This window comes from Phacochoerus africanus, chromosome 8 (genome assembly GCF_016906955.1).
Source record: "Phacochoerus africanus isolate WHEZ1 chromosome 8, ROS_Pafr_v1, whole genome shotgun sequence".
NCBI classification, from domain to species: Eukaryota; Metazoa; Chordata; class Mammalia; order Artiodactyla; family Suidae; genus Phacochoerus; species Phacochoerus africanus.
Window position 1 is genome coordinate 45,807,147 of NC_062551.1, and position 27,730 is coordinate 45,834,876.

The window sequence follows — 27,730 nt, forward strand, 5'->3', positions numbered from 1 at the left end:
GCTGGTGGCTACAGCTCTGATTCGACACCTACCCTGGGAACCTCCATATGCCGTGGGTTCGGCCCTAAAAAGACAAGAAAAAAAGGCCAAAATAAATTACATCTTGGAGGGAAAGGATTATATATATAACATAAACACAAATCCTGCTACACTGTTAAAATGAGGAAAAACTGGCATAAGCAAATAACACTTATGTTTTTAGGGCACTGTAAATATAAGCTAAATAAAACAGGTGTAATAAACATAAAGACAAGTAAACAGGAGACAAAGGATAGTGAAAGTGAGATTGTTCTTGAAATGGGCAGATTCAGAGATAATGGAGTGAGCCTATCAAGGGTATGAAACAGTAAGCAATGAAAATATTCAGGTGGGAGTTCCCATCGTGGCTTAGTGGTAACGAACCCGACTAATATCCATGAGGGCACAGGCTCGATCAATCCCTGGCCTCGCTCAGTGAGTTAAGGATCCAGCATTGCTGTAAGCTGCGGTGTGGGTCACAGATGCGGCTTGGATCTGACATTGCTGGGGCTGTGGCAAAGGCTGGCAGCTGCAGCTCCAATTTGACCCCTAGCCTGGGAGCTTCCATATTCTGCATGTGCAGCCCTAAAAAAAAAAAAAAAAAAGAAGAGAGAGAAAGAAAAATAAAATGTTCAGGTGGAGATGAAAGCCTATATATTTATTCCCCAATGACTAAATAAATGTTATAAATGCTTCCATTAGTTTCTTCCTCACTTGTATTTAGCCCATCCATAGCAAATGAACTTTCTCAGGCACTCATTTCCTAGTACTAACAGATACACTAGTCTATAGTCTAAACCCTAACTCTCCACATAACTATTATTTTCCCTTAAAAGGGGAAAATTGGGAAAACGTAATTACATTATGAATTGTAAAATAAACCAGAGGACAAAGCATATTTGCAACATATGAATATAATAACTGTTGTATTCTGATTGATGCTACTACCATCAATTATTCCAGAAATGATCAATAACTAAATTCTCTTGGCTACCAATTATACCTTTTCCTCCTTTCCATTTGCTGAACGACTTCTTTCAGTTGTAGGAATGGATGAGTTCGTTTTCTTCCCAATGCAGTAGCATACCTTAACTCTGCTATCCCCTATTTGAGCTGTGAAAGACTGGATTCTTCAGTGTATGTGTACAACACTGATTGGCTTTTAAAAACTATTATTTTTCTTATAAATTCCCTGGCTTTGCTCATTGGGTTAAGGATCTGGTGTTGCTGTGAGCTGTGGTATAGGTCACAGATGCGGCTCGGATCTGGTGTTGCTCTGCCTATGTAACTAGAAAAATCTCTAAAAAGGCTTTAGGGGAGTGAAAATGATAAAAAGCTGAGAAACGCTGAAGTATTTTGAAGCCATTAGAATTGTTATTTCTGATGAAGTGTCCCTGTTTATCACTGTAATATTCCATATTCTGAGATCTACTTTGATATATAGCCACCTCTGTTTTCTTCCTACTGTTTGCGTGTGCAGTAGAGTCACATTCCATTTTTGATGTCCTACTGCTGACTTCCTAGACCTACTCCCTTTTGCCCCTCATGCCCCTCACCTGGGCAAGCCAGTAAGAAAGCATACAGTCTCTTTCTGTTGGTGCCGGCAGGAAGTTTAAACCATGCAAGCCCTGGCCCACATATAGGATCCTGACACCCCAACTCCACACACACACACCTGCAAAAAACACCAAAGCCGGATACCCCTCCTTACTCTCTCAAGCCGTTTTATGACCAGCTTGGGAATCTTCCCTGCTCTTCCTAGAAAGCCTCATTATGTCAGATTTCAGTCTTGACATCTGAACCAAATTTCGAGTGAGTATGGCAGGGGGTGGGGTGGGGGTGGTGGTATTGCTGTTCTCATTCCCACATAGGGCAACTACAAGACAGTATGGTATAAATTTCCTCATCTTTTTATGTTTCACCTACCTGTGTCTTTACATTTTAAGACACAGGACATATTTGGGTCTTCCTTTCCATTTCAGATACTGAATTGTCATCTTTAGAAGTTTCATTTGGTTCTTATTTCATTCTTTGCTGTCTTGTCTCATTATGTTCATTCACATCCTTTACACCCTTGATGATACTGAAGTCATTTATAACAACTTTTAACATCCTTGTCTGTAAATTTCATCACTTCTACCTTTTTTAGGTCTTTTTTTTTTTTTAACTATCCACTATATTCTTCCTATTTATGGGTTATATTTCCCTACTTCATATATTTAGTAGTTTTTGATTGGATATCAGACATTAACAATTTAATGTTGTTGAGTTTAAGATATGATTGTATTTTCCTAAAGAATATTGGTCTTTTTTTTTTTTTGAAGCTCCTGAGCCAGGAAGCAAACCTGTGCCACAGGGGTAATCAGAGCCACAGCAATGACAACACTGGATCCTTAACCTACTGAGCCACCAGGGAACTCCAAGAGCATTGGTCTTTTTCTGACATGAAAAAGACCAGAAAGTTCTTTTTTGAAGGGAGGTCCTAGTGGTGCAACTCTTACCTTATTTCAAGAAGGCATGTTTTATTGTAGAAAATCTTAAAAAAATACCAAAATAAACAAGAGCAACAATAATGAAACTCATACAATAAAAAAGTATGCAAACATTATCTATAAGTGATTTGTGGTTATATGTATTAACAAACTGGAAAAATAAAAATTTAAAATCCCACTATTTACAACAGCATCACAAATATTAAAAGCTTAGAGATAAATGTACTAAAATAAGTATTCATGTCAGAGTAAATATTCAACTTTCTTCTTTTTAAAAAATTGCTTTGGGAATTCCCATTGTGGCTTAGCAGTAACGATCCCGACTAGTATCCATGAGGTTGCAGGTTCAATCCCTGGCCTTGCTCAGTGGGTTAAGGATCTGGTGTTGCTGTGAGCTGTGATGTTGGTCACAGATGCAGCTCGGATCCTGTGTTGCTGTGGCTGTGGTGTAGACCAGCAGCTGTAGCTCTGATTTGACCCTTAGCCTGGGAACTTCCATATGCCACAGTTGTGGCCCTAAAAAGCAAAAAAAAAAAAAAAAGTTTTGTCTATTCCAGGTCATTTTCATTTTCAAATACATTTTAGAATCAGCTTTTTGATTTCTTTAAATAAATTTACTAGGATTATCTCTCCACTCTTCAGGTAGGCAACCTACCTGTAAAAAGAATTTAGAGTAATGATAGCAAAGATGATCAAGACCTTGGAAAAAGAATGGAGGCAGAGCAGATACAAGAAATGCAAGAAATGTTTAACAATGAGCTAGATTTAAAGAACAAACAAACAGAGATGAACAATACAAGAACTGAAATGAAAATACACTAGAAGAAATCCACAGCAGAATAAATGAGGCAGAAGAACAAATAAGTGAACTGGAAAACAGATTGATGGAAATCACTACTGTGGAACAGAATAAAGTAAAAAGAATGAAAAAGAAATAAGGACAGTCTAAGAGACCCCTGGGACAACATTAACACACCAAAATTTGCATTCTAGGGGTGCTAGAATGAGGAGAGAGAGAGAGAAAAGGCCTGAGAAAATATTTTCAATTAGCACAATCCAGTTAATAATTTTTTTATCATTATTTCTTTGACCTCACAAAAAAGTATCTGCCTTCTTCTAGGTTATGAAGATAATTTCCTATATTTTCTTCTAAAAATATTATGTCTATTTTGCTTTTTTATTAGTTCTGTGACCCATTTCATATTATTTTGTTTATGATACGAGGTAATGATTAAGGGTCTCTTTTCTTCCATATAAATATTAATTTGTCCCATCACTTGTTGAATTGAGTTGAATTGCACTGATGATCTTATCAAAAATGATTTGTATTTGTGTCAGTATACTTCTTTTTTTTTTTGTCTTTTTTGTTGTTGTTGTTGTTGCTATTTCTTGGGCCGCTCCCGCGGCATATGGAGGTTCCCAGGCTAGGGGTTGAATTGGAGCTGTAGCCACCGGCCTACGCCAGAGCCACAGCAACGCGGGATCCGAGCCGCGTCTGCAACCTACACCACAGCTCACGGCAACGCCGGATCCTTAACCCACTGAGCAAGGGCAGGGACCGAACCCGCAACCTCATGGTTCCTAGTCGGATTCATTAACCACTGCGCCATGACGGGAACTCCCAGTGTCAGTATACTTCTAGAGTATTCTTTCTTTTGACGTAAGTCCTACTGCTAATACCACTTAGTCTTTGATTATTGTAGCTAACTGAAAAAGACACCATTAAATGAATAGGCAGCCCACAGACTTAAGGAAATATCTGCAATATCTATATTAAACAAAAGACTTCTATTCAGAATATATAAAGAATTCTTACTACTCAAGGGAAAAAATATATTACCAAATAAAAAATGGGTAAAACATTTGAAGAGACACCTCTGAAGAAGATATAAAAAGCTCTTGAAAAAGTTCTCAACAACATTAGTCATAAATCTAAAACTGCAAAGATATACTACCATTCTTCAGAATGTTACTTCAGAATGACCAAAATGAAAATACTGATATCAAATATAGAGTAGAATGTGAGATAAAACTCTCATATGCTGCTGGTCAAAGTTTAAAATGGCACAATAACTTCAAAAAACTGGCAGTTTCTTAAAAAAGTGAAAAATAAACCTACCTTATGAATGATCCAACACTATCTGCTAGGTCTTTATTGAGAATGAATTAACCACTGCAGTGGTTAACGAATCCGACTAGGAACCATGAGGTTGCGGGTTCAGTCCCTGCCCTTGCTCAGTGGGTTAAGAATCCGGCGTTGCCGTGAGCTGTGGTGTAGGTTGCAGACGCGGCTCGGATCCTGCGTTGCTGTGGCTCTGGCGTAGGCCGGTGGCTACAGCTCCGATTTGACCCCTAGCCTGGGAACCTCCATATGCCGCTAGAGCGGCCCAAGAAATAGCAAAAAAAAAAAAAAAAAAAGGTGATATTTAAAAATAGATTAAAAAAAAACAAACAAAACATATGTCCACAAAAAGATTTTTACAAGAATGTTCACGGTAGCTTTATTTATAATAGCCCTGAACTAGAATATTTCAAATGTCTATCAACAGGAGTTACATAAACAAACTGGGATACGCATACAATTAAATACTATTCTGCAATTAAAATAAACTATTTAATATGCAAAAACATGTTAAGCTGAGTGAAAAAAAGTAGATGTGAAAACAATCTAGAGTGGTCAAAACTACTCTACATAGGTAGAACTCAGTGTTGATTGTCCTAATGGGAAGGATTGACTTGGAAGAGGCCTGATGGAAGTTAATGGGTTAATGGAGTTAATGGAAGTGTCCTTTATCTTGATTAGAGTGTGAGGTTCATGGAATTATACTTCTGTCACAACTCAAAGAACTTTACACTTAAGATCTCTATGTACATTATAGCTACAAAGCCTGGAGTGGATTTTTGGTAAAGCAACAGCAGCCAATAGCTCTATAAGCATAAAGCACACAAGGAAAGGATGTGCATGCAGACTGACATTCAAAATAAAATTTATATTTTAGAGGCATGGAAGTCAGTTATGTACAGGCACTTCAGAGATCTCAGGCCTTTAAAAACAAATGTCTAATAAGATGGCTATTATCCAAAAAAGAAGAAAAAAAGAAAATAACATTTGTTGGTATGGATGTGGAGAAATGGGAATCCTTTTTTAGTGAGAATGTAAAATGGTATAGTCATTATGGAAAACAGTATGGCAGTTCTTCAAAACATTGAACAGTGAGTTACCATATATGATCCAGCAATGCTACTTTGGGGTATATACCCCAAAGAAATGAAAGTAGTGACTCAGAGATCTGTATACTCATGTTCATAGCAGCATTATTCATAGTAGCCAAAAGGTTGAAGCAACCAAAGTGTCCACTGAGAGATGAAAGGATAAGCAAAATGTGGCATATACATATAATGGAATATTATTCTGCTTTCAAAAGGAAGACAATTCTTTTTTTTTTCTCCTACGGCTTCATCTGCAGCATGCGGAAGTTCCTGTGCTAGGGGTCAAATTGGAGCTACAGCTGCTGGCCGTATAGGCATATACTATAGGCCGTATAGGCATATACCATAGGCATAGTAATGCCAGATCCTTAACCCACTGAGCAAGGCCAGGGATGGAACCTGCATCCTCAAGGACACTATGTTGGGTGATTTTTTTTTTTTTGTCTTTTTGCCTTTTCTAGGGCCGCTCCTGCGACATATGGAGGTTCCCAGGCTAGGGTTCAATTGGAGCTGTAGCCACCGGCCTATGCCACAGCCACAGCAGCACGGGATCCAAGCTGCGTCTGCACCTACACCACAGCTCACGGCAATGCCAGATCATTAACCCACTGAGCGAGGTCAGGGACCGAACCCGCAACCTCATGGTTCCTAGTCGGATTTGTTAACCACTGAGCCATGACAGGAACTCCTATGTTGGGTTCTTACCCCACTGAGCCACAGGGGAACTCTGAAAATTCTAATACACACTACAACATGGGTGAAACTAAGGACATTTATGTTAAGTGAAATAAAAGTCACAAAAAGGAAAAATACCATATGATTCCACTTCTGTGACATACCACCAGAAGTCAAATTCACAGAGATAGAAAGAAGAATGTTTGTTGCCAGGAGCTAGTAGGGGGTTGGTAATGAGTACCAACAGAGTTTTAGTTCTGTGAGATGGGTACAGAATTTTGTTTAATGGGTACAGAGCTTAATGCGTACAGTTTTAGTTCTGTGAGATGAAACATTCTTGAGATGGATGATAATCAAAGTTACACAACACTGTAAGACTACTTAATGCCACAGAATTATATGCTTACAAAATGGTTAAGATAGGAGTTCCTGTCGTGGCTCAGCCAGCGCAAAGGAACCCAACTAGTATCCATGAGAATGGGAGTTTGATCCCTGGATTCACTCAGTGGGTTAAGGATCCGGCATTGCCGTGAGCTGTGGTGTAGGTCACAGATGTGGCTTGGATCCCAGGTTGCTGTTGCTGTGGCATAGGCTGGCAGCTGCAGCTCTGATTGGACCCCTAGCCTGGGGAGTTCCATATACTGCAGGTGCGGCCCTAAAAAGCCAAAAAAAAAAAAGGTTAAGATGGTAAATTTAATGTTTATTTTATCACAATTTAAAAAAAGAGACCTCTTAAAAACATTTAAATACTTAAACTACCTGAGTCCACTGGACTTTATCTACACAGACTCACTTGGATAACTCTGACTTGGAAAAATCTTCTCTGTTGTCCATAGTTCTTTTCCTTGTTCCAACTTGCGGATCATGTCAGGCTTAGTCATGTGAAATCCTGATAATAAAAAATGAGACATGGTCTAAGCTGCTGGGCTTCAAAACTATTGAAGGAAGAGAAAGATACAGGTTCAAAGTGGCAACAAGGTACACATTAACATCTTTAATACCTTGCACTAGGCAAGTGAAGATATAATCATGTTTTCTACTAACAAAAAGGGATTCATCACCTCTGATCTTTAAAACTGAAAGTTCCATATGCTTCAGAAAATTTTTTTTCTTTTTAGGGCCACATCTTTGGCATATGGAAGTTCCCAGGCTAGGGGCTGAATCAGAGCTGCAGCTGCTGGCCTTTGCCACAGCCAACGCCAGATCAAGCTGTGTCTGTGACCTACACTGCAGCTTGCTACAGTACTGGATCCTTAAACCCAGTGAGCAAGGCCAAGGATTGAACCTGCATCCTCTTGGATACTAGTCAGATTCTTAACCCACTCAGCGACAACGGGAATGCTAATATGTTTCAGAAATTCTTGAAAGGGGAAATATGACATTGAAAGATTCAAGGAATTTTCCTTACCCACAGAGATGAGGTGACAATAGTTTTCCAACATAACATCCCTGTAGAGAGCCTTCTGAGCAGGGTCCAGTTGCTGCCACTCCTCCTGGGTGAAGTCCACAGTCACATCCTTGAATGATACTGATCCCTGTAAGGGCACACTCTAGTTCATCCTAAAGTGATTGGAACTAGTGAGAACTAGACATTGGAGACCATGTTCAGTGGTCAGACCTAGGTTTCTTATTTTGTATTTTGTACTCTAGAAAATTTTCTCTGAAAATACATTCATCTGTATTTACTTATTATCTCATGCTAAAAACATACGAGATCATATTATTTGTCTTGAATGTGACTGGTTGCTTGGTGCACCAAAATGAATAAAACCCTGACCTTGCTTATAAGAAGTTACAGGCTAAAAGAGAGTCATATGTATAAATACATACACTCAATAGATATTACAGACACAATGACAGAAATATGTACATACCACAGAATAAAGAAAATTTCATTTTGTATTCCAAGACTTCATTGAGGACATGAAAATTTTGTACTCACAATGAATTTTTTTTGTAGGACTACATGTCACTGGCTTTTAAAATTCATGGGGAGAGTAAAACCTATTGGTGAATTCAGGTAATAGCAAAAGGTATAGTATGTTAGGAAAGAGTCTTTGAGCTGTAAGCAGAAATAGGTATATGGAAGTAGGCAGTATTTATGTAATAACACTGAATACTTTTCTTAGGAAGCAGTGGTTTTAAACACACTCCCAACATATTTGTATTTATTTATCAATCATCATTTGGTATATTAATGGCAATCCACATTGTTAATGATTATTGTTCTTGAATGTAAACTATTAGTATTTTCCTCCTTTTCAATATACTGTCATGTACATTCCACTATAATGCATACCTCACTTTGGGTCTGCTGCTTTATGTGGTATAAAGAATATGAAGAAATGCTGTCATTATGTATGTGATAAAATTTGTACTTTACAGGCAATACTCTTGAACAGTAGAGAAGGCTTGAGGTGTGTTAGGTGGGAAAGACAATTAAGCAACCACTTTTAGAGATGTGTCCCGGATTACAGTGGTATTGGTGGTCTAGGCAGGGGACAGTTGGTTGCTACACGATGAGTTTCAGTAGAATTGGTCATAAATTGGTTGTAGAGTGGAAAAAAGAGAGGCATAGCTCTTGAGTCATCTGCATAGCAAGTGGTTAGGTGCTGAGAGTAAAAAATGGAAATGGGAAACAGAAGAAAGAATAAGCAGGACCAAAGGAGGTAATGAAGCAAACCTTAGATGTATACCTGGAATGTCATACAGGTAGTGATAGCTGTTAAGAGATTGTATATATGACTCTGCTACTTTGCATAGAATCGAAGATGGAGAGAGGTATCTGAGAATCACTAGAATCAGATCAGTATAAGCCTTTGCAGTGAATGTGAATGTGCATACAGAAAAAGAGAGAAGAGAACCACCTAGCATCTGGGGAAAACCCTGTTTGGTATTATAAAGGTTAGTAGATGAAGAGGAATTTTCTGAAAGAAATGAAAACAGAATAAAGTACAACCTTTGATTCCAGAGTAGACTATCTCAAGAGTAGATTAGCATATACATTTTCTTCTGCACCAATGTATAAAAGGTAGAAGAAACTAAAAAGGTAAGACTAAATCTATAACAGCACTGAACTACTGAAAAGGTTTTCACTGGCAGGTGAGAGTTAGTAGGAATTACTGGCAGACATGGATAAAATAGATCAGAGATGGATGTAAAATCTCAGTTTTCTGTACAAGCCTGCAAGCAAATGTCTACCCTAAAAACTTCGCATAACAGGAAATCTAATCACAAAATAATAATCAATCAATTCTACCTCCCATCCATCATTGCGAAATCTAGGTCTGTGGGAGTGATCAAGGTTTTTCCATGTCTGCCCTTTGACTCCTCACACATTTAGATCTCAAATCAGTGTCTTGACAAACTAACATTCATTGAAGTAATATATTCCCCTTTAATTCAAAACAATACATTTCCTTTCCAGCAGTACTTTTATGAGAAGACTGAGAAAGGAGATGATGAATGATACCCAATCAATATGCAAACATGGGCTACAACTAGAAGGTAAACTTGGGGAGGCTTAAGTTACCCACTTGGAATGAGAAAAACTAGGAGTGGAGCTGTAACTAGAGTCAGGCAGGTAAGGCAGCTACGGTACAAAATTTAGGGCTGGACAGCCTTGAGAGTCCTCCTTAAATTCTGTACCTAAGCCACTTGCTTGCCCTACTGGAGACGAGTTTGATGGAAGCAAATCCTAATATCCAGAAATTTAAGGATAGGGAAGCAAATGTTCATATAACCTAAAAACAAGTGATTTCAGAAAAAGAGGAAACATCATCTCACCTGAGGCATGGCTTTGAGATTTGCAAGAGTTGAACCTTCTCTTTTGAGCTCTTCTTTTGGAAAAGGGAAGAATCCTGAGAAGGCAGAGATGGGGGGATACAAGAAGCCATGTGAAATCATATTTGATTTAGATCTCAGAATAACTCAGCTCAGTTTTCAGTTTTGAATTGCATCAATTTTCAGTTTCAGCACTTGCACACACTGTGTACCCCACACAAATCCGGGACAGAGATTAGTGGGAAAATGAACAAATCCTGCTATCTTACTGATGCCAGAAACCTAGTCTCTTGGTGAGGTAGAATGGATTCTGGGGAATCTGTTGTAGCTTGGATAGAGGGAACATTATGTTTTTCTCTCTGCACCTCTGTCTTCCATCTCCCATGTCATATTTCCAAATCGTTCTTCATGGATTTTCTACCAATTTATACTGTTACAACCAGAAGTGCATGAGAATACCTCCCCACACCCTGATGAATGCAATTGAAAATAACTTAATCTGCCTGCCAGATATACAGACATAATTCTTTTTATTTTTATTTTTTTGCCTTTTTGCCTTTTCTAGGCCGCACCCGTGGCATATGGAGGTTCCCAGGCTAGGGGTCTAATCAGAGCTATAGCCGCCAGCCTACACCACAGCCACAGCAACACCAGATCCGAGCCAAGTCTGAGACCTACACCACAACTCACAGCAACTCCAGATCCTTAACCCACTGAGGGATGCCAGGGATCAAACCTGCAACCTCATGGTTCCTAGTTGGATTCGTTAACAACTGAGCCGTGACGGGAACTCCCAGATATACAGATACAATTCTAATTTGCACATTTCTTATAAGAATAAGCTCCTTTCTTTTCTGTGATGACATCTTAGAGTATGTCTATTTTTCTCATGGGGGTTTATTTTCTAATTGGTTGACATTATCTTTTTAATTTAATAAATTAACCCTTTATTTTAAGTTGCAAATAATTTTTCTTAGCTGTTCATTTGACTATTAAAAGTGTTTCTGCCTTGTGAAGATTATTTATATACTATATAATCCATAATTTCTCAGTTGAAATGAAAATGCCATCTTCATTATTATTACATATCCCCATATACTTGAGAATACTTGGACTTTCTATGTAATATCTCTACTTTGTTTCTTTACTGATTCACCTGTATGTAGTACTTAATTTGCATAGTTAATTATTGAAAATTAACTATTATTCATTATTAATTTACTAATGGTAAGTTAATTATTAATTACTGAACAACCCTTTTGAGTAGTGCAGGTATGGAAAAAGAAAATAAATCAATCTTTCCACACTGTAGGGTTCCAAGCAGAAAGGATAGTATCTTGCTGAATGAAGTTTGAGGTATTGACTTCTACAGTGAATATTTTAATTAGGAAGGTAATTTTTTATTAAAGTACAGTTGATTTACAATGTCATGCCAAAGAGAAACAATGTTTTAATTACTAAAATGAGATGGGCTTCATGATTAAAAATATACCAAATACTTTTTATTATCTTAGAATGCCTTACGAAGCTATTGACCCTGTCAGAGACTTCATCCAGAAGCAGGAAACCTCACTCATTTATCAGTGCTGAAAGTGCTAGTGATGGATAAAAATTGTTTTTTTCCTGCATGTTACACGTGGAACACTAATCACCTTAACACATTGGTTTTATTTCATATGTTTCCTTGTAATGAATCTTACCATCTGGGAACATTGAAATCTTACCTCTTCCTTCCCAATACTTATACCTCTATTTTATTTGCTAAATTGTTACTGAGTTACAATTTTGGAGGCAGGCTTAATAAGACCGCTATTCAGATAAATCTTACATACCCAACTAGTGGTCACACAGAGTTTCTTAATCACAAAACCATCACAAATAGTAACAGTAGGTTACAAACACACACACACAGTGACATTCTAGCACTTACTTCAGAAACGCACCATTCCAGGGCATACACATGTCATTCACAATCTCAGACAGTACATTACAAAATTCCAGGCAAAGTCACAAAATCACATCAGAAATCATCTTGCTTCTCCGTGTCACCTGCGGTCTCAAACACGAATCACACTTAATCCGAAGAGAGACACATGCAGAGGAATCCCCAGGCAGCAACAAGACTCGTCCAATTTCACACACAATCAGCTGCCACATTTCCTAAAGTGGCAAGCACCCAAAACGCAGCAGGTTCGGCACAGGAGGCCGCCTCCATTTGGTACGTGTACACACACACACACACACACACACACTCACACACACACACACGACCCACTCCCTGCGATGGAGCTTCCTTCGGATCAAAACAGATAAAATCTCCTCTCGCAAAACTCGCTCCAGGTCACACTAGGTTGTCACCTTCAGGGTCACGCCCACGACCACGCCCGAGGCCCCGCTCGCACAGATCTGAGTGTCTGGTCACGGACGGGCCCGGTTCCCGTTCCTTCCTCACAATTACCAGGCCCAGTCTGGACGCCTCGTTCCGTCCCCGGAATTCCCCCCTCCCCAGGTCGCACTTCTCTAGCCTGCCCTGCCGGGCCGGCGCTCCCAGTTCCCGCCTCCTCAGAGCCCCTTAGACCTACCAACCTCACCCGAGCCCAGGCTCAGCCGTCTGCGCCTGCGCACTCCCGTGCGGGCCGGAGCTCCCAGGAGTCCACGGGGCTGCGGGGTGCGCGGCCGAGCTCTCCCGGCTGTGGGCGCTCGGGTCTGTTTGTGTCTGTGTCCGCGCTTTTCCGGTTTGGACTTCGTTTCCCGCAGGTCCTGGGGGGACTCATGAGCTTCAGGCTGTGGTTCATTTTCCACTAGCCTTGCGGTTATAGTTTTCCACATGGTGAGTTGAGGTGACCTGGGCCCTGGGGCGGGAGGCGCTCGTTGCAGGAGGCCTGGAGTTTCCCAGGCTCGGTGGCGTCTGGAAGAAGCAGCCACCGGTTTGTGTGGGTCAGGTGCTGAGAAAGGTGTTTGTGGTGTGTGTGTGAGAGAGATTGTGAGTGTAAGATGTAATTATGAGTCTATGTCAGAAAGAGCGCGAGCGGGCGTGTGTGCATGTGAGTGGGGGCAGGTTCAGGTGCAGATGAGGCTCCTAGGACTATGAGTGGGGGCGGGGCGTTAATGACCCTGATTGGCGACTGTGAGGTGTTAATACTGTGACCAAGTGATCCTGTGACAGCACTATAGTGACCGACTGGAGAGTGACCAAAACTGGCATAGTGCGGCTTTTGTTTACTTTTAGGAGGGTAGAGCTTCATTTTTGCTTTTCTATTGCGGAGGAATCGCTGCACGAGAACCCTGCCTGACTCAGTCGGTACCTGTGAAAGACTCTGAAGCCCCTGTAACCACAGAGGCTCCCAGTTCTAAAACAGGGCCCTTGCTGCCTTCATCATTGCAACGTGTGTCTATTGTCTAGCCTAGTGCTTAATGCACAGTAGGCAGGCAGTATATTAAATGTAACCTGTTCTGGAGTTAACTGTAAATCCTATGGTTTCTTGGAATTTGTTGCGCTGGATTTTCTTTCACTTTCTCTGTCTTTTCACCTTATAGCCACACTGCATGGAAATGTTATTTGCACAAAAATGGCTGTTAAAGGGAAACTGACTTTTTGAGACTTTTTTAGTTCCAACTAAAAAAAAAAAAAAAAAGCACAGCTCTGGGTCCATTACGGTGATTTTAGAGCTGGAATTGCCCCCACCCCCCATCCCAGGTCCTGGGAAGATGTAATATTAAGGCACCAAGAGTAGGTTTCCTTCCTCCAAAGTTTCTTCCTGAAGCTTTTTGGGTGCAGTCTGCATATCGCAGATCTACAGCATTTTCATTGCTTTGTGGATAGAAAACTGCTGGGAACATAGAAACAGATTCCAGTCCTAGGCTTCAATGAACCTGACTTTTATGATGCAGTGAAGGATCAACAGTACTCCGGTCTTTCTCATACTTCCATTGGGTATTTTTAACATGGATGATGGAGGTTTGCTAATGATGAAGAATGTGTTCTTACTTAGCCTAGGTATGAAAGACCTGCTATGTCATGATTCCCTGTTCTAAGTTTTGCTGTATTCCAAAATAGCCACCAAAGGAGAAAAGTGTTGCAGTTGTACATCTCAAAGCCAATCTAGAGATCATTTTGAGCTTTCTGTTTCATGGAATGAATTTTTGTTTTTGGGGATATAGAATAACTTCATTTTAAATGCCCTGCCAAACAGCAGCTAATCCATTTACCTGGTCTCTAGGCCTTCTCTCCCTAGTTGATGACCGTAACATAAGGATGGGTCCCCTTTTTTCCCAGCTCCTCATCAAATGCCCTTCCTACAGTTAAATTTTCTATAACCACTTGGCAACACCTGTGCCTTGGGTTCTTTTTGTTTAAGTAGTCTCATGACACAAAAACAATTCCCCTTTACATGGTGATTTGTTAAGAGACCAGTGAGAATTACACATCAGATACTTCAATTTTTCTTCAAAGACATGAGTGGAAATATGGCAAGGGAGGAGAAAGTTTGACTGATTTCAGTAATAGTCTTCAGTAAAAACAGCCTTCTGTTTTAGAGGCCTTTAAGGGTCAGAATATTATTGGGAGGTATATACAGCGACATCTCTTTCAAGAAGGGCAGAATTTTTTTCTCAAAGAATGAGGAGATTTATGTGGTACCAACCAGTTCTTGTATAAGATTTGGCAGCATCAGTTTTTTTTCGAGTCACATGCTGGTGTACACTGAGGGTCAGTAGTGTATGATGGTCTCTTGAGTCTTGAGCAGAGGTCAACAAGCCATGATCCTGCAGGCCAAATTCAGCTTAGAGCCTATTTTCTTTATGGCTTGTGAACTAAGACTGGCTTTAACATTTTTCTATAATTGACAACCTATCAAAAGGAGAACAGTATTTCATGATGTGTGAAAATTATATGAAATTAAAATTCAGAGTTCATAAATAAAGTTTTGAATTTTGTCAATAAAAATTTTGTGGAAGTTTGTTTTCTCTCATTATATTTGTACCTACATAATATCCTTGATTTTGTCTTTTGGCCCACAAAGCCTAACATATTTACTGTCTGGTCCTTTATAGAAAAATTTGCTGACCCCTAATCTAGAGTGTCTGAATTAAAATCTTGGTCTTGTAAGTATTTATAAGCTTGGGCAATATATTCAATATCTTTCTATTTCAGAGTTTATTGTTTGAAAAATGCAAATAATAGTATTAATTTCAAAGGGATTTTATGAGGATTAGGAGACTTACTATTATCAGCATTAGAACAGTGGCTGACAATAAGAAGTGCTTAAATTAAAAACCTGGAGTTCCCGTCATGGCTTAGCAGAAACAAATTTGACTAGTAACCATGATGACACAGGTTCAATCCCTGGCCTCGCTCAGTGGATTAAGGATCTGGCATTGTTGTGAGCTGTGGCATAGGTCAGCAGCTACAGCTCTGATTCGACCCCTAGCCTGGGAACCTCCATTATCCCTCGGGTGCAGCCCTAAAAAAAAAAAAAAAAAAAAGACCAAAAAAACCCCAAACCTGTTATTATTGTGTGGATATCCTAAGTCATTCCACATTCATACATAAGGAGCAATGAAAATACGAAGTTAATTGTAATGGGCACTTGTAAGTAAGAAAGTGAGCCATATGCTTAGATGGTCTAGAACAGGTATCCTTCACCTTAAATAATTTATCTTAGAATTATATACCAAATTATTGTCTATTTATATATTTATTTATTTGGCCTCACTCAAGCATGCAGAAGTTCCAGAGCCAGGGAATGAACCCAAGCCACAGCAGTGACAATGCTGGGTCCTTGACCTACAGAGCCACCAGGGCACTCCTATATATTTATTAATGCATACTTTTCTTGGGAAAAAATCTATAATTTTGAGATGCTCAAAGGTGTACAGGATCCAAACAGATTTTGAACCATAGAGCCAGAACCATTAATTTATACCTAGAAGTGAACATTAAGAGGAGTTGGTCCCAAAATGATTTACACTATCATGTAAATATAAAGTTAATCACATTATATTCCAGTGGTTAGTATTATATAGATAAGAGGTTCTAATATAAAAATATATAATGCTATGCAGTATTAATGTTTATGAACAAAAAACTCAAGAAATTGCTAAATTATAAATCAGTTTAATTATTATAATGGCATTTCTTACCCATTTTTCAAAGGTTATATCCAATACGGTACATTAACTGGCCATTCAATAAAGACAGTGTGATAAAGCCACATTTATTAAGCTTCTACCATGGACCAAACACTGGTTTTTTTTTTTTGCTATTTCTTGGGCTGCTCCCACGGCATATGGAGGGTCCCAGGCTAGAGGTCTAATCGGAGCTGTAGCCACCAGCCTACGCCAGAGCCACAGCAACGCGGGATCCGAGCTGCGTCTGCAACCTACACCACAGCTCACGGCAACTCCGGATCCTTAACCCACTGAGCAAGGTCAGGGACCGAACCCGCAATCTCATGGTTCCTAGTCGGATTCGTTAACCACTGCGCCACGACGGGAACTCCCACTGTTTAATTTGAAAGTGTCACCTGAATTGCACACATTCACAGGTGAATCTTTCTCTTTTTTGGGTCTTTTTAGGGCCGCCCCTGTGGCATATGGAAGTTCTCAGGCTAGCGGACCTGTAGCTGCCAGCCTATACCACAGCCACCACAATGCCAGATCTTAGCCGTGTCTGCCACCTACACCACAGCTCACGGAATGCCAGATCCTTGACCCACCAAATGAGGCCTGGGATCAAACTCGCATCCTCAAGGATATTGGTTGGGTTTGTTACCACTGAGCCATGAAGGGAACTCCCTACAGGTGAATCTTACCATGAAAAGTGTCTCATTATGTTTATGAAATACAGTAAAAGAAGGTACTAGACTTGGTGGGTTTATTTATTTCAGTAACACGGGTTTTAGTGCTGTTAGCTGTCATCTTGATAGTCTGTTTGCTTAGTTTCATAAGTAGAAGATAGCCCTCTCTACAGCTCTTTAGAAAAATGTTTTAAATGCAAATAGATGTTAATTCCTGATGATGGAATGAATGCAGTCTTGTTGAAAACAATTAGAAATCCAAGTCAGAGTTCCCATCGTGGTGCAGTGGTTAACGAATCCGACTAGGAACCATGAGGTTGAGGGTTCGATTCCTGTCCTTGCTCAGTGGGTTAACCATCTGGCGTTGCTGTGAGCTGTGGTGGGGTTGCAGACGAGGTTCAGATCCCGTGTTGCTGTGGCTCTGGCATAGGCTGGCAGCTACAGCTCCGATTCGACCCCTAGCCTGGGAACCTCCATATGCCGCGGGAGCGGCCCAAGAAATGGCAAAAAGACAAAAAAGACCAAAAAAAAAAAAAAATCCAAGTTGAACTTATAAAATAGAAACTTAAATGTACTTATAATTTTAGCATCTGGAAATAATCAGTTAACATTTAGATGTACATTCTTCAAAATTTCTCCTCCTGCCTATGTTTATGATTTTGAGGGGTGTTTTTTAGAATAAAAATCACACAAATTAATCTTTTAAATGAATAAAGACCTCTCTAAACCTTAGTTTGAAAAAGGAATTCAACCCAATCAATGTTTTGTTATACTTCCTTGTATGTAGTGTCAAACAACAAAAGTAAAACAATGTACTCATGAGTTTGATGTCTAATTCAAGGGAAACAGTCCATGGATTGGTGGAGTATAGTATGTCACAAGCAGTAGAGCACTCTTCCCAAGGGGTTTTGGGCAAGAGAGAATTTTATAGAATACAACATGATTGGCGAAGAGGTCAGAGATTTCCTTATAAGGTTAGCTGGTCCTATTTTCTAGTGAAAGGTAAGCTAGCCAAAGCTGAGTTGGAGGATTGTGATAGGTGTAGGTTAGGTTTTCTTGACAGGTATTTCCTCTAAATGCCAGCTGACTTAAGTTTAGATTTGTGACATGGGCTGGGCCACTGGTCCATTTTGTGGACCCTGGGGGTCAAATCAGAGCTGTAGCTGCTGACCTACACCACAGCTACAGCAACACGGGATTATAAAATTATAGAGCATTGATGAAGATACACAATGTCATTTCTACCAGGCTGTTCATCAAGAGGGCTGTTTTTCAAAGGAAGGGAAATAACCTCTACTTCTTGATGAAGTAGGTAAGTGGCAAAATTCTGGAAGAACATGCGGGCTGTGAAATACTGTTGTGGGCCTATTGGAATTTACAATATGTGACAGTCCCTGAGGCCACAGAGGAGGTTTTGGTGGATGGTGCCTTCCCTTTGTAGGCCTGGAAGTGGAATCGAGGGAGGAGGATTATTTCAGGTGTGCCCAATTTCAGGTCCAGGCCAGGCCAGTATTAGATGGAGGATGGGCCAGAAACCTCCTGCTCAAGTGTCTGGATCCTACTTTCAGACAGGAGAACCTCTGCTTGGTATCTGTACCTGCACTGGGTTCCTTATGTATGAAAAGTTTGGATTTGTCTAAAGTCCCTCTTACCGCTGTTCTGTGGATGTTGATCAAGTATTGTTTACAGGCAAGAAAACAGAAGAAAAAGAGCTCATGTTAATTGTGCCTCATTCTGGGAGCTGAGAGGTACATCTACTCTCACAGTGTGGTAAGAGCCCTCCCAGAACAAAGAGAAGGCAACGTGGCATAATCAGCATCTATGTGCGCATGTGTAACTGTAACATAGTCCGTCCAATCAATGTACAGAATGTATGCTACCCTACAAGGAAGACAATGGGGCTGAAACATAAAGGGGAAGCTAATGAAGGGTATGTAAGGCTACGCCCCGCTGTGCTTGCGGCTCAGCCTTTGGATGTGAATCCGCTGAGCCAGTGCCGGCACGGATAAACACTCCTTCCTGGAAATAAGCCTTGGTGTCCCATCTCTCTGTACACAGTCCTGCAACAATAGCCCAACTTTTCTTTTCCCAGTTCTCACATCTGTGGTCTCTGTGCTTCGCCAAATGGGAAATCCTGAAGAGTACTGACAAGTTCTGAACCATTTTTAACCCTGGCTTTTGTAAGCTGCTATTTCTCTTAGTTCTTGCACATAATTATATACTAGATCAAATGTAGACATTTCCTTATTTAGAAACATCCTATGTAACAGAGATCTAAGAAGCTGCCCCCAGTTCCTCCCATACCAGTGAAGTATGATGTCAAACAGCCCAAGGTGCTTCTGGTGGGTCGTGCTATTCTTCTATTAATGTCTAGCATCTCCAGTAAGTTCACCCTTCTTTCAAGAAGAGTTACAGAGTTAATCTTTAAGCCTTGAAGAGGTATTTGGCCATCCAAAGAATAACAGAGGGATGATTAAGAAAAATTGGCCCCATTTGATTACTTATGGAAAAACTTAGAAATTCTTTGCATTTTTGGAAAATATAAGACTGGCAGCTGACTGTCCTCAAGACTGGTATGTGTTGAGACAACCATGTTTTGCGAAGCTTTTAGGACTGGGTAGGAGTAATATTGGAACTTGCATACAGAGAGATCAGGGACCTATCTTGGAAATCAGTCACAGAAAGATGAAAAAAAAAATTTTTTTTTGGCCTTTTTAGGGCTGCACCTGTGGTATATGGAGGTTCCTAGGCTAGGGGTCGAATCAGAGCTATACCTGCCAGCCACAGCCACTCAGCATCTGAACTGTGTCTGCGACCTATACCACAGCTCACGGCAACTGGATCCTTAACCCACTGAGTGAGGCCAGGGATCGAACCTTTGTCCTCAAGGATGCTTGTCAGATTCATTTCTGCTGAGCCACGATAGAACTCCTCCCTTGCTAGCTTGGATGAAGGAAATGTTCATATTGTGGCGGTCCATGTGGCAAGAAACGGAGGGTGGCCTCTGGGAAAGAACCAACAGAAAACAGGATGCCTTCAGTCAAATAGCCTGCAAAAAACCTGAATGCTGCCAAAAGCATATTTGCTGAGAAGGGGTTTCTTTCCCAATTAAGCCTTCAGATTGAGACCCCTGGCTCCCTACACCTTGATTGCAGACTTATGAAAGACTCTGAAGCAGAAGACCTAGCTAACTATAGCTAAACTCTTGACCGTCAGAAACAGTTATGTGCTCACTCCATTTTATCCAGGACTAGCACCTCCATATTTTCCCCTAAAATGCTGTTATTAGAATATTGGCTAAATTCTTTAAGCTGATTTCTGTGGACACGAGATTTAATATTTTAATCTTTGTAATGACTCTTGTTCTTTGACACGATATGCTAGGCTCACCTTGTACCTCCTCCTACAACCAGACCGTTGAATTGAGACCTGGCCATCTTTTTTAGTATCATTAGATATTATTTGTTATTTATTTAAAATGTTTATAAAAATATTTGATTTTTTATTATTATTTTTATTAGTTATGATGCTGGCTTGTTAAAGCCATTTCAGGTGGTGTCTGTGGCCTATTAACATGATCTATTAGTCTTTTTGTTTAATTTTTATTTTTCATATGATTTTTATTTTTTCCATTAGAGCTGGTTTAGTGTTCTTTCAATTTTCTACTTTACAGCAAAGTGACCCAGCCACATATACATATATACATTCTTTTTCTCACATTATCCTCCATCATGCTCCATCATAAGTGACTAGATATAGTTCCCTGGGCTATATAGCAAGATCTCATTGCTTATCCATTCCAAAGGCAATAGTTTGCATCTATTAATCCCAGATTCCCCATCCATCCCACTCCCTTCCCCTCCCTCTTGACAACCACAAGTCTGTTCTCCATGTCCATGAATTTCTTTTCTGTGGAAAGTTTCATTTGTGCCATATATTGGATTCCAGATATAGGTGATATCATATGGCTATTTCTCTTTTAGATTTTTTTTTCCATGATAGCTGGTTTAGTGTTCTGTCAGTTTTCTACTGTACAGCAAGGTGACCCAGACACACACGTACATACATTCCTTTTTCCTACATTATCATGCTTCACCACAAGTGACTAGATACAGTTCCCAGCACTATACAGCAGAATCTCGTTGCTTATCCATTCCAAAGGCAAAATTTGCATCTATTAACCCAAGATTCCAAGTCCATCCCATCCCTCCCCCTTGGCATTCACAAGTCTGGTCTCCATGTCCATGAAAGGTTCATTTGTGCTGTATATTAGATTCCAGATATAAGTGATATCATATGGTATTTGTCTCTTTTTTGTTTATGTCTTTGGTTTTTTTTAGGGCTGCACCCATGGCATATGGAGGCTCCCAGGCCAGGGGTCCAATTGGAGCTGTTGCAGCCGGCCTATGCCACAGCCACAGCAATGCGGGATCTACACCACATCTCACGGCAACGCCAGATCCCAACCCACTAAGCAAGGCCAGGGATTGAAACTGAAACCTCATGGTTCCCAGTCGGACCCATCTCCACTGCACCATGACAGGAACTCCCGTCTTTCTCTTTCTGACTTGCTTAACTTAGTATGAGTCTCTAGTTCCATCCATGTTGCTGCAAATGGCATTTTTTTTTTTTTTAATGGCTGAGGTGTATTCCATTGTGTATATATAACATATCTTCTTAATCCATTCATCTGTCGATGGACATTTAGGTTGTTTCCATGTCTCGGCTATTGCGAATAGTGCTGCAGTGAACATATTGGGGTGCATGTGTCTTTTTCAAGCAAAGTTTTGTCAGGATATATGCCCAAGAGTGGGATGCTGGGTCATATGGTAGTTCTATGTTTAGTTTTCTGAGGTACCTCCGAACTGTTTTCCATAGTGGTTGTACCAATTTACATTCCCCCAACAGTGCAGGAAGGTTCTCTTTTCTCCACACCCCCTCCAGCATTCGTTATTTGTGGACTTATTAATGATGGCCATTCTGACTGTTGTGAGGTGGTATCTCATGGTAGTTTTGATTTGCATTTCTCTAATCATCAGTGATGTCGAGCATTTTCTCATGTGTTTGCTGGCCATCTGTATATCTTTCTTTGGAGAAGTGTCTATTCAGGTCTTCTGCCTACTTTTCAATTGGCAGTTTTGCTGTTGAGTTGTATAAGTTGTTTGTATATTTTAGAGATTAAGCCCTTGTCAGTTGTATCATTTGAAACTATTTTCTCCCATTCTGTAAGTTGTATTGTTTTTGTTTTTTATGGTTTCCTTTGCTGTGCAAAAGCTTGTCAGTTTGATTAGTTCCCATTGGTTTATTTTTGCTTTTATTTCTGTTGCCTTCGGAGACTGACCTGAGAAAACATTTGTTAGGTTGATGTCAGAGAATGTTTTGCCTATGTTCTCTTCTAGGAGTTTGACAGTGTCTTATGTTTAAGTCTTTCAGCCATTTTGAGTTTATTTTTGTGCATGGTGTGAGGGTGTGTTCCAGTTTCATTTATTTACATGCTGCTGTCCAGTTTTCCCAGCACCACTTGCTGAAAATATTGATATTTGAAAGCTACTTTTTTCCTGGCACAATATGTTCTGGGCTCATCTTGTACTTTCCCTGCCATAGATCAAGTTTCAAACATTTCTTTATTGAGTTCATAAATGGGCATTGATATTTAGTGACCACAGCATGAGAAACCAAAAGGAGTTTTTGGCTTTTTAATTTTTAAGCCTTTGAGCATATCTTTTTCCTGAAATTGAGCTCTTTCAACCTTGTATGTCTTCTGGTGCTTAGAACTAGAATTTTATTCATCTATATTTTCAAACTGATTGGCATGAGTCTTTTATCATTTAAATAGAAATACATGCTCTGTGGTGGTGGTGGTGATTTCTCCTCTAGGTTTTTTTTGTTTGTTCATTTGTTTGTTTTTGTCTTTTTAGGGCTGTACTTGCCACATATGGAAGTTCCCATGCCGGGGGTCAAACTGGACCTGTAGCTGCTCACCTACACCACAGCCATAGCAATACAGGATCCAAGCTGTGTCCGTGACCTACATCACAGCTTAGGGCAATGTTGGATCTTTAACCCACTGAACAAGGCCAGGGATCGAACCAGTGTCCTCATGGATGCTAATCAAATTCATCACCACTGAGCCACAAGAGGAACTCCCCTCTTCTTGTTTTTATTATAATTTAACATGTTTTATAACTCATTACATTCCACCTCCATATTCATGAATTCCTTCATTTTTCTTTATTTCCCTTTTTTATCCTTAAGTTGCTAAGGTGGATGCTTCATTTAGTTTATCTTATTTGTATTAATATAAGCATTTAGGTCCATTACTTCTACTCTGGCTACTAGAGTTTTATGCCCTAGATACTGCTAAAAAATTATGTCTTTTTTCAGGGGCTATGCATGCAGCATGTGGGAATTCTTAGGCCAGGGATCAAACCTGTGACATAAAAGCAACCCAAGCCACTGCTGTTACAATGCTGGATCCTTAGCCTGCTATACCACGAGGGAACTCCTATATAATGTCTTTAACATCATGGTTTTCTAGATGTTTTTTCATTTTGATTGCCTTTCCACAACTGACCCAAAACTTACTTAGTAGGGTGTTTATTTACAGGTGAAGATATTTTGGCTCATTCATTATCATCAGTCTCTCTTTAATTTCAGCCAAATAATGTTGCTTGTTTTATTTTGCCTTTGGCATACATACCATTCTTTAGCCATAGGAAAATTATTCTTGGCTCCATTTTATGCATGGTTCATCTATCACTTCTGATTTTCTTTAGGCTATTTGTTAATCTTTATTACCACCCTCTAGCCAAAATTTAATGTATCATTTGTCATAGAACCCATGGCATTCTGGTCTTATCAAGGCCTTTCTCCATACTATTGAGTTAGCATATTCTCCTTTGTAGCTCCAAGCCTTTCTGATCAAAACTTTATAAGCTTTACAGTATGGCATACCTGTTAACAATATCCAAAAAACTTTTTTAGATGCTCTTCTATGAAATATGAGTGGTTGGTTTTGGCTATGTTAGTATAGATATACTTTAATTCTCATCTTAAATGGTAGGAAAGAGGATATTTCATTACTGTAGTAAAATATGAGATGGGAGGTAGAATATATATATATATATAGTAACTGTTGCTTAATGTCTTGGTTAAATAATATTCACTTGTCTTTCCATGATCTTCTTTGCCTTTTTCTCACTGAAATTTCTATTCCTTTATTCATTAATTAACTTGTTATGTAACTAACAACTGCATTGCCCTATGAGCTTGTTATTTAGTGGATTAGGAAAAAGTGATTGCATCTGCCCCTGTGGAACTTTAGGTGTGAAGAAATAAATACATTAATTTAAATAATAAAACAAAGAGAAATCAATGTGTAATGAAACAGGTGCTAGGGTAGAAAGATATAGGCATGAACTTCTTTGGTAAGGTCAGCTGATATAATCATTTTGGGTATGCAACCTTTAGATCAGACACACACAAAAAGGAGGAAACAATACAATGAGCCCATCTCTGGGAGGTGAAAGAGATAGGTAGTTCTAGGAGGTAAGAAATATTTCATGATTTGGGAACTAAAGGAAAAGGATTTTAGGGAAGAGGGCAGAGTAAAATGAAATAAGTAGGGCCTTGTTATCCATGAGAAATTGCATGGATTTTATTCTAAGAGAGAAATCATGGGGAAAAAAACCTTAGAAGTAAGGACTATCAAATCTTGATCTGCACCACAATTATCTCATAGAGACCTTAAAATTACTGATGCCTGGGACTTACCTTATAGATGGCGATTGCGTTCATCTGGGTTGGTTGCTATACAGAAGCACCGGCAGCAACTTTCCCAGCTGATTCTGACCAACACCTGAATTTTAGAACTTAAAAAGTGGACTTAACTTTTGGCCCTTTTTAACTTCCATATGATATATATAATCTCCTTATTCTCTGAGTTTTCTTGCCTTTTCTTAATGACTACGTTGTAGACACTTAATATACTTCCTCTCTTTTCATTCTCACAACAGTTCAAGTGAAGGGGACTTATTCCCTCCTTTACAGCTGGCAGGTAGAGCAGGCAGGTCAATCTTCATTCTGTATCTGAAGAAAACAAGGCTCAGTAATATTAAGGGATATAAACAACTGAAAATGGTGCAGGTGGGGACTGCATCTAGATCTGTTTGACCACAAAGCTCATGAACATTGTCCTGCAACTGACTGTCTCCACCTGAGCTTAGATATGGGGATATCTGCTAGTCATGAGATAGCCCATTTCTACATCAAATTAGTTTCAGGTGTACAGCAAAGTGATTGACTTATGCATATAACTCATCCTTTAGCTCCTATAAACTTCTGGACTGGAGTAATGGCAGAAAGGAGTGGAAAGTGATAGGCCTTAATCTTTAACACCAATTCTCTTTCCGCTTCTTCTCTGCAGTCAGCATTTGGGTTTGCTGTGTCTCTCCCACCACAATCAGAAAGGCAAGGACACTGCACTTCAGTGTCAGAACCTGAGTGACATGCCAGTCTGCTGAGTCTTTATTTCCAAGAGCTGGTGTCAGGCTTCCCTTTAGCTCCATAGCCCATCTCCCCACTTACTTACTTACTTACTTTATTTATTTATTTATTTATTTTATCCTTTTAGGGCTGAACCCAGGCCAGGAATGAATTGGAGCTGTAGCCACTGTCCTATGCCACAGCCACAGCAATGTGGGATCCAAGCTACGTCTGCAACCTATACCACAACTCATGGCAATGCTGGATCCTTAACCTGCTGAGGGGAGCCAGGGACTGAACCTGAGTCCTCATGGATACTAGTTGGGTTCGTTAACCACTGAGCCATGATGGGAATTCCTCCTCACTTTCTTTTTAATCACCCTTGTACTTGCTTCTTTGATTCAACCTCTTGATTTCTATGGGGACAGTCGTTTTATTATCCTTTCCCTCTACAGGGTTAAAAAATAATCTATTGACTTTAGAGGTTACCCTTAAATTTTTAACTTGCATCTTTGATTTCTAATTAATTAGTATCTCAAAAAAGATCTCAGAATTCTTGAAGTATATTCTTCCTGTTGTTGGTGCTTTTAATCTGTTTTGAAACACGATTAATTAATATTATCACTTAGTATACACTTAAACTTCCCGACCAATTTTATCTCATTTTGTTTTTCTGGGATCAGTTTGCTTCTTGCTAATGTGTATCTTTTAGAAATTCTCCAGTGAGTCTATGAAACAATCCTCCGTCTGTGCCTTAAAATGTTTTTGCCGCATTTTTTTTTTTCCATGCCCACAGGATGTGAATGTTCCCAGGCCAGGGACTGAACCTGTGCCACAGCAGTGATCCGAGCCAGTACAATGACAACACCAGATCCTTAATCTTCTGCAACACCAAGAGAATGCCTGTTTGTCCCATTCTGACTGCTGTTTTTCCTTTATCATTTTGAATGTATTATTCCATTGTCTTTTTAAAAAATATTATATTGTAGTATAGTTGATTTATAGTGTTGTGTTAGTTTCAGGTGTACAGCAAAGTGATTGACTTATGCATATATCTTTGCTATTTCAGATTCTTTTCCCTTATAGCTTATTACAAAATATTTAGCGGAGTTCTATACCATAAGTCCTTGTTGATTATCTATTTTATACATAGCAGTGTATGTTAATTCCAAACTTATTCCTCCATCCCCCACCTTTCCCCTTTTTAACCATAAGTTTGTTTTCTAAGACTGTGAGTCTGCTTCTGTTTTGCAAATAAGATCATTTGTATCATTCTTTTAGATTACACTTCTAAGTAATAATATATTTGTCTTTCTCTATTTGACTGACTTACGATGATGATCTCTAGATCCATCTATGTTGCTGCAGATGGCATTGGTTCATTATTTTTTATGGCTGCGTGATATTCCATTGTGTATATGTCCCACATCTTCTTTATCCATTCATCTGTCAATGGACATTTAAGTTGCTTCTATGTCTTGGCTGTTGTAAATAATGCTTTAGTGAACACTGAGGTACATGTGTATTTTCGAATTATGGTTTTCTACAGACCACTGTCTTCTGACATCTCTTGCACCTAATCATCCTTCTTTTTAGGTAACATGTTTTTCCTTCTTTTTCTTTCCTTCAGATTTGTTATTTTGCAGTATCATGATGTATCTAGATGTTAGATCTACTTTCATTATCTTGCTTACAACTTCTTTTCAGATCTTGAAATCACAACTTTAATTACGGAAAGTTCTAAACCATTTTCTTTTTTGATGCCTCCTCTCCTTTCTCTGTTTCCCTCCTTTTATGACATTAGATGGATATTAAAGCTTTTTTCTTCTATATCTTAGTTTCTCTTCTATAGTTCATTTTTTTTTGTCTTTTTGTCTTTTTTGTTGTTGTTGTTGTTGCTATTTCTTGGGCCGCTCCCGTGGCATATGGAGGTTCCCAGGCTAGGGGTTGAATTGGAGCTGTAGCCACCGGCCTATGCCAGAGCCACAACGCGGGATCCAAGCCGTGTCTGCAACCTACACCACAGCTCACGGCAACGCCGGATCGTTAACCCACTGAGCAAGGGCAGGGACCGAACCCGCAACCTCATGGCTCCTAGTCAGATTCGCTAGCTACTGCGCCACGACGGGAACTCCTCCTATAGTTCATTTTTTATCTGTGTGCTGCTTTCAAGATGATTCCCTCACATATACGTTTAAAGCCAATAATTTACTTTTCAGTTGTGTTAAGTCTCTAAGTTATTTTTTTCCCTTGATTTTTATTCCTGGAAAT

At 39.6% G+C, this 27,730-nt stretch overlaps 1 protein-coding gene and 1 long non-coding RNA gene across 5 annotated transcripts in view; one reads left to right on the plus strand and one right to left on the minus strand.

Moving 5' to 3' along the window:
- Nucleotides 1-27,730, minus strand: part of ZNF382 (zinc finger protein 382) — a 37,245-nt gene that overhangs the window by 3,493 nt on the left and 6,022 nt on the right. The window contains exons 1-4 of one of the 4 annotated variants that reach the window (XM_047793190.1): nt 12,761-13,154; nt 10,182-10,255; nt 7,804-7,930; nt 7,189-7,284 (exon numbers count right to left, since the gene is read on the minus strand). In XM_047793190.1, coding sequence (XP_047649146.1) covers nt 7,189-7,284; nt 7,804-7,930; nt 10,182-10,255; nt 12,761-13,007 — 544 coding nt within the window. In that variant the 5' untranslated portion in view covers nt 13,008-13,154. The other 3 variants (XM_047793193.1, XM_047793192.1, XM_047793191.1) reach the window with 3 other exon arrangements.
- Nucleotides 12,821-26,760, plus strand: LOC125134222 (uncharacterized). Its single transcript, XR_007136589.1, has 2 exons — nt 12,821-13,008; nt 25,608-26,760. It is a non-coding gene; the product is annotated as an uncharacterized LOC125134222 (long non-coding RNA).